The 6,512-nt window shown below is 37.1% G+C and overlaps 1 protein-coding gene across 1 annotated transcript; it reads right to left on the bottom strand.

The window, feature by feature from the left end:
• Positions 1-932: 932 nt before the first annotated feature.
• Positions 933-5,727, bottom strand: LOC149181262 (oligopeptide transporter 4-like). Its single transcript, XM_089416538.1, has 6 exons — positions 4,639-5,727; positions 4,050-4,147; positions 3,271-3,837; positions 2,901-3,156; positions 2,615-2,797; positions 933-1,702 (listed from the first exon to the last, which is right to left on the bottom strand). Exons 1-6 carry the CDS (start codon positions 5,125-5,127, stop codon positions 1,088-1,090), a joined length of 2,208 nt encoding a protein of 735 aa, XP_089272664.1. The 5' UTR covers positions 5,128-5,727; the 3' UTR covers positions 933-1,087.
• Between the last annotated feature and the right edge of the window lie 785 nt (positions 5,728-6,512).

Raw genomic sequence — 6,512 nt, 5'->3', positions numbered from 1 at the left:
AGTTACACTCAATCCTAATGAGCTCACAAGCAAGTTTTCACCCAAAAGGGCATCCTTTCATGTGATAGTGGCGGGCAACTTGAAAGTCAATGACATAGGAAATATATCACCCAAAAGGTTAGGCTTCCAATAGATGGCCACACAAAATTTTAAATTCAATATATAGTTAAGAAAAACATTTACGATTTGGTTATAAAAAAAATCATTTTCAAAAAATCATTTTCATTAGATCATAGCAAGATGGACCAATCAATGACCAAAAGCTAAGTCCACATGAATGAAAGACCAAGACAAATCAATTCTTGTAAAATCAATAAAAAAATTTCATAAACTTCAAAATTAGAAGAGTTCAATTTTTTTTCAAATCTTAATCTTTAAAATATTATCTAATCAAACATCTAACACAAATAAGAACAAAACCCATTTCTAACTACTTACAAACTTATAATTAAAAACCTTGTACTTCTTTGAATCATGAAACAATTTTAATGATTGTTTGAATGCTAAAACAATTTTGATAAATTGTATTTTTTAAAATATATAAATATCACAATGCTATTGAAAACCATTATTTGTATGCATACTATTTGAATTGTTTTGTAGGCTGTTACAATTGGATTTAACTTTTAAATATGTTAATTGGATTTAACTTTTAAATATGATAACTAGATGTGTTAGATTAAATGTATGTTCACTTTTTTGTTCATAAAATCTAAATGATGATTATATTATTTAAATTACTTAATTTGAGATTTAAATCTTTTAATTAATATGTATTTTTTTTTTAAAGAATAGAATCAACTCTGTATCTCATCACCTAACTAAGCTAAGCTGATTACGCCTTTAAACATGTTAAACATAAAACGGTTGAATGCAGAGGAGGCTTCGCTGATTATGCCATCAATCAGAGTAAACTGTCTTCAGAGAACGAATAAATGTAAAAGAGTGTATGCTTCTTGAGTTAAATATATGATAGAAAATTAAGTGTGCATATACATATGTGAGGTGAGATAACATGAATACAACGTACATAAGTCTGAACATGAAAATCAGACCTGCAAAAAGCAGCAAACATCAAAGATCAGAATTAATAAACAGGGCAACCATCCACCTTGACACCCTTAGCAGTGGGGCAACTTGCCAAAGCACAATGCTCCCCTCCTGCTCCCCACCAGTTTATGGATGTGTTGTTAAGACCCAATGTAAAGTATAGTAGTATCGCCATAAAGGCCAAACCAGCATCCAGGCCTGCAGAGAGCACATAATTGTAGCGGTGCCACCAAGCCTTGTGATATTTAAATATAAAATAGTTGAAGATGGTCCCAACGGTTATCCAAGATGTGTAATTGACTGCAGTGGCTGGAGGCATCATAGCTGTAGATCCTAACATAACTGGCATGTTGATCAGAGGAATCCATTTGACATTTGGAAATGCCTTGTGTGCCAACCACACTATAACTGGAGCAGCTGCCCCACCCAAGAAGAACCAATTTAACTGGGGATACACTCCAAGCTTGCCAAAGATCCTCTTGGGACCAACCAAACCCCATATGACTGATGCATCAAAAAACACACGATCACCAGGACATGTCCATGGGCTATCTGCAGCCAAAAGATCTGCTTGGCATATATCTTTCACTGATCCCAACATCCACCATGCAACTCCCAGGTTGACTGTTCCAGCCACTATTGTGCCTATAAACTGCATTGCATTCACAGGAAGTCAGTCAACACAGCAAATTTGCTGTGTGCAGCTACTGACATGATCCAAACAACATTCTGAAAATCTTCAGTGAATGCTAGATTGGTTATAGCAAATTCCAGTTTCTTCAAAAATAAATACCCTGTTTTAACAAAGAATTCTAGTGTGCATCTATAGTATATAGAGAATTGAAGCTAAAAAAAAAGTCATGCTGTTATCATTTTAACAAGAAGGTCAATAATGTGTCTAAACATTTATAAAATGTAAAGAGCTGAAACCTAATGCCAGTTCTTTCTGCACCAGAAAATAAACTCCTCAAAAAATTAAACCTTTCTTCAATTATATGATTAATAAAAATTGATTTTTTTGAGCAATCAGTTGCAAGAGGTGAAAGGAAAAATAAGATTCAATTTGATTGAACATCAACTATTTCTTATTTTCTAATTTACTGTTTTCCACAATCAAACAACATTACTTGACATTAATTTCTTTCTTCACAAAGAGAAAATGGTCATCCTCTGTCTACTGTATATTACTGTGTTGTTATCTGCTTCCAATCATATACCTTATTACCATATATTTTGTGCTCGCACATTTAATTGTGCTTTATAAGAAAGTACCATCTGGACCTTTTCCAATGGAGTGTTAAAATGATATTAGAATAGCAGAGAAGCCAGAAGAAAACTTGATGTCCATGTTCATAACCTGGGTGTGTCTCTATATATATATAAACTTTGAGGGACAGGCGGTATTTTGAAATATAGCACAGCATACTGGAGTGTTAAAATGATATTAGAATAGCACAGAAGAAAGAAGAAAATTTATGTTCATGTTCATAACCTGGGTGAGTGACCAGCTATATATATAACTTTTTGAGGGACAGTGAGTATTTTGAAATATAGCATAGCATACCTGTACAAGGAACATAGATCGAGGGGGGATTTTCATGTAATGGCCGAGCTTGAAGTCTGACAAGAAAGAAACTGCCTGGCTCATACTCATGTATCCATAGACCTTGAAGCAAACATTGGCAATAGGCTTCCCAGGAAGGATATATCCCATTAGGTATTCGGTGATAATGTTCAAGCCTGGTGTCTGTGCCAAAACAAAATAAAAAAAATAAAGCATAAGCAAGAAAAAACATAGAATTCTTACTGCAAAACAATCAATAAAATCTCTTCTCCACCAAACTGCTTACCTGGTTAGTAGTAGCAGTGATGATACTTATGGGGAGAGTGAAAAATGAAGCGAGAGCACAGGCAAAGAGTAAGCCCCACCATGGTAGCTGCACCTCTTCCTTGAAAAACCCACAAAGTGCCAAGGAAACAGCCAGAGTCCCACACAAGAGAGTGTAGAACCACCATTGTGGGATATCTGGGTACTTACGCATCAATTTAGTATGAATATCAGGCCGATTATTTTTTGATGTTGCAACCGTACGCTCCCATATTTCCCTGGACCATCACAACGCATGTCAGACCATTTAATGTTTAAACTAACATCCAAAATTGATAACATTCTAACAGGGCAGCAATGAAATTCAAATCAATACAAGGATCAGAACTTACTTCCCATAGAACAGAAAGACATGGGTGACTGTAGAAGCAATAGTTGCAAATCCGAACCCATAAGTCAGAGCGAAAAACAAACTTAAATGTATTTGACCATTCTGATTGTAAGCAGGAAGATCCAGCTCAAATTTATTGTTCACAATCTGTGAAATATTATACTTTTTCCCCTGGGCAGTGAACAAATCCGAGCTGAAAATAGGAAAAGTCTTTGCATTGTACAGGTTAGCGCCCCAATAAGCAAGAGGGGCGGTCAAGTATACTACGAGGAGATAACCAGCCAAGACATTCATAATGGCAAAGAATGGAGAAATAAGGGGGCTGAACAAGAAGGCTGCAATCGTGCTCCAATCGAAACCAAAGGCACCAAGTCCAAGGCCTTTCAAACCAGAGCCAATCTGATGTGCTGTGACAGAGCGAGGCCAAATCCAACATACCCACGATACGCAGGACAGAGTTGAGAAAAGATAACCAGGGAATACATAATAGCAAAAGCTGCAGGTCATGGTAATGAAGAAGAATGTATTACGAGACATCCCCTTTCCATGGTCTTTCTCATGCAGTACCCTGCATGTCAAACACAGAACCTTCTCCATTACCAACTCTCACAGGACAATTAAATGAAAAGTAACTTAATAAGCGGACTGGCTAAATTTTTTTTCTCAATTTCATAAGAATAAATTATTAAATTTAACCACTTATCAAGTGGCAGATCCATTAACATGAATTGATTTACTTAAAACACTCTCAAGAAATATGTTCGACGTTTCTATTTATACCGGAACAGGGTCACCTGGACCAGTGTGCTCGGCCACCACATGTGTGCAGGTTCTACAACATACTTACGAAGCAGTCCAGCCCATCCATATCCTAACACCTGATTCATCCCAGCACAATATTAAAAACTGATAAATTTACATATATTTATTCACAGAAATAGAAATGTAAATCACATGCATTTAATAAAATGATTTACATATTTGGTGGGAATTGTCTCTGATCAATAAACTAAATACCAAATTGGTATGTAAGGCTTTTTTTTGTGAGACGAGGAATCTTCTTTTTGAGTAGCTATTTGATTACTGATATTCAATTCACAAAAAACCTCTTTTGCACAGTTATTTAATTGCTAAAGTTTATAAAAGTGTGCCTACTTTGTCCCTCTATTTTGAAGAAACACATATTCTTCACCATTAAAGGCACGCAAGCTTTACTATAATCTATATCAAATAAGTTATTAATCAATGCTCTGGATCACTCGATTAATAACTTGCTATATAAAAAAATCCCAATAATATCACATAAATCATCGATTATTTACAGATAATCTCAAACTTAATATATTTCACTGCAAACACTACCTAATACCTGAGTTGTAATTATGATCAGCCAAGCTACCAGAAAACTGATATTCCTCCTGTAAAACGCCTTAATGATGTTGACAATGCCCACCGCGTAGGCGGATCCATTGCCGAATGCGTAGCCTGCACTGGCAAAGATTGTAATGAGGACATGCTCCTTCATATTAAAGGGCCCTGGATTCAGGGACACCTCCTTCCCCAACAGAGGCACTCTGAATCTCCTCTTTGGCAGAGCCGAGGCCATGGAACGCCCAAGGGGAAGGGCTGCCACCTGCACTGAAATATGTGTGATGATAAGTGGCTCCTTCCTGTAACTGAAGAACTGGTTCAAAAATGAGAGCAGGATGCATGAAAGCAGCCCCAGAAACCACATTCGAAATGTCCATACAGGAATGGTTGGATCGTCTTCTGTACTCACAGTGAATGCCACCTGCTCCACTGGTGAATTTTCTTCCCCCTCCTCTTTGCTCACTTCCAATGATCTGTCCACTGCCATTCTAATTCTCTACACTGACAGCAATAAATAGCTATTTGTACCTGAGTGGCCTGGCCTAAGTTGTAAGGATAGGCTGAGAGCTCTGTCTGTCCCTGAGCTGATCTATCCACTCCACTTCAGGTTGTTACTACTACTCTTCTCCATTCCCCTTTCAGCATAAACCTATATGTTTGCAGAGATGAAAGAAATCTTATAAATATTCCGCCTCCTTTGGCCTTTTCTCTGCTGCTTCAGACGAATAAATAGATCAAATTAAATGCCCAGTTCAAGAAAACATACTAGGGCCAAATGTTCCACATCTGAAACCGGTTCCTGCTGCATTCCCAGCTGATCCTATCAAGTGAATCACTATTGATTCAGCGAATCCTCCAAAAATGCGGTGGGTCTGAGAGACTGAGACAAGTACAAGGATTCCTTTTAATTTTTTGTCCTAATCACAGAAAGAAAATGGACTTCTAATTGCCATTTCCATTAAATTAAGACTTTAGCCATGCAGTGGGGAAAAGGCCCCGCCCCATGTCTCTTCAACAGTTGGATTTGGGCATGGATTTGTTCCCATCTTGAGAGACTCGCATTTAAACCAAGCCTTCATATCCACAGTAAACAAAGCAGAGTTCCCTTGAGAGCTTAAGGCGATTACCATGCCACCATATTTTTAAATGGCCCACCATTGTAAGTGTGATTATGGAGTGGGTAGGTTACCTGGAATTTGGGTAGACACACCATGTTTATTTCTTAATTCTTAATTTCTTTCGTTATACTCTCAGTTTCCTTTCTTAATCATTCACATATCACATCTGCATCTCATGCTACCAATATTTCACCTAACCAAACCAAGAAGATTTTATATTCCAGCAACATCATGTGACCACCGCCGAGGCTTGAGTATCGACCAGAAGATCAATAAAACAGTGAAATTTTATATCAACAGCGTCATGTGATCAGCCCCCACCGCCAATGCTCGTGTATGGACCAGAAGAAGACCAGCAGCACATTGATTACCAGGAAGGAAATAACAGAATTGCGCTCAAGCTCATGAACCAAAAATATTGTTGATCAGAATGTTTCAAGAAGTATCACAAACATCTTACAAATCAATAAGAAGATACGTTATTCATGCTTTCTAACATGGAAATCACTGCACAACCAACAATGGACTTGTTTCTCCATCATTTTTGAACTCTAGGACTTGCTAACATCATCAGTTTTAATAGGTAAATATCATTCTCAGTCATTTTTAAAAGGCTCATTGGTAAAGGTTGGAATGCAAGATGCAATTCTTAACTACTTTGTTGAAATGCCAAGATGCCATTCGCAACTACTTTCCACCAATAAACTTATATGGAAATTGAAATTGAGGTGGTCAATAGTTAAATTGCTCGATG

This window comes from Pinus tabuliformis, chromosome 3_2, assembly GCF_031772625.1.
Source record: "Pinus tabuliformis cultivar Carrire ecotype Pingquan chromosome 3_2, CPIR1, whole genome shotgun sequence".
NCBI classification, from domain to species: Eukaryota; Viridiplantae; Streptophyta; class Pinopsida; order Pinales; family Pinaceae; genus Pinus; species Pinus tabuliformis.
The sequence above is the reverse complement of the archived record's forward strand: the minus strand, read 5'-3'. Positions and strand labels throughout refer to the sequence as shown.

Coding starts and splice junctions, on each gene's coding strand:
- LOC149181262 (XM_089416538.1), bottom strand. CDS start 5,127: ATGGCAGTGGACAGATCATTGGAAGTGAGCAAAGAGGAGGGGGAAGAA. Junction 3,157..3,270: donor GTCTTTCTGTTCTATGGGAA/GTAAGTTCTGAT, acceptor GTGATGGTCCAG/GGAAATATGGGAGCGTACGG. Junction 2,798..2,900: donor TCACTGCTACTACTAACCAG/GTAAGCAGTTTG, acceptor GTTTTGGCACAG/ACACCAGGCTTGAACATTAT.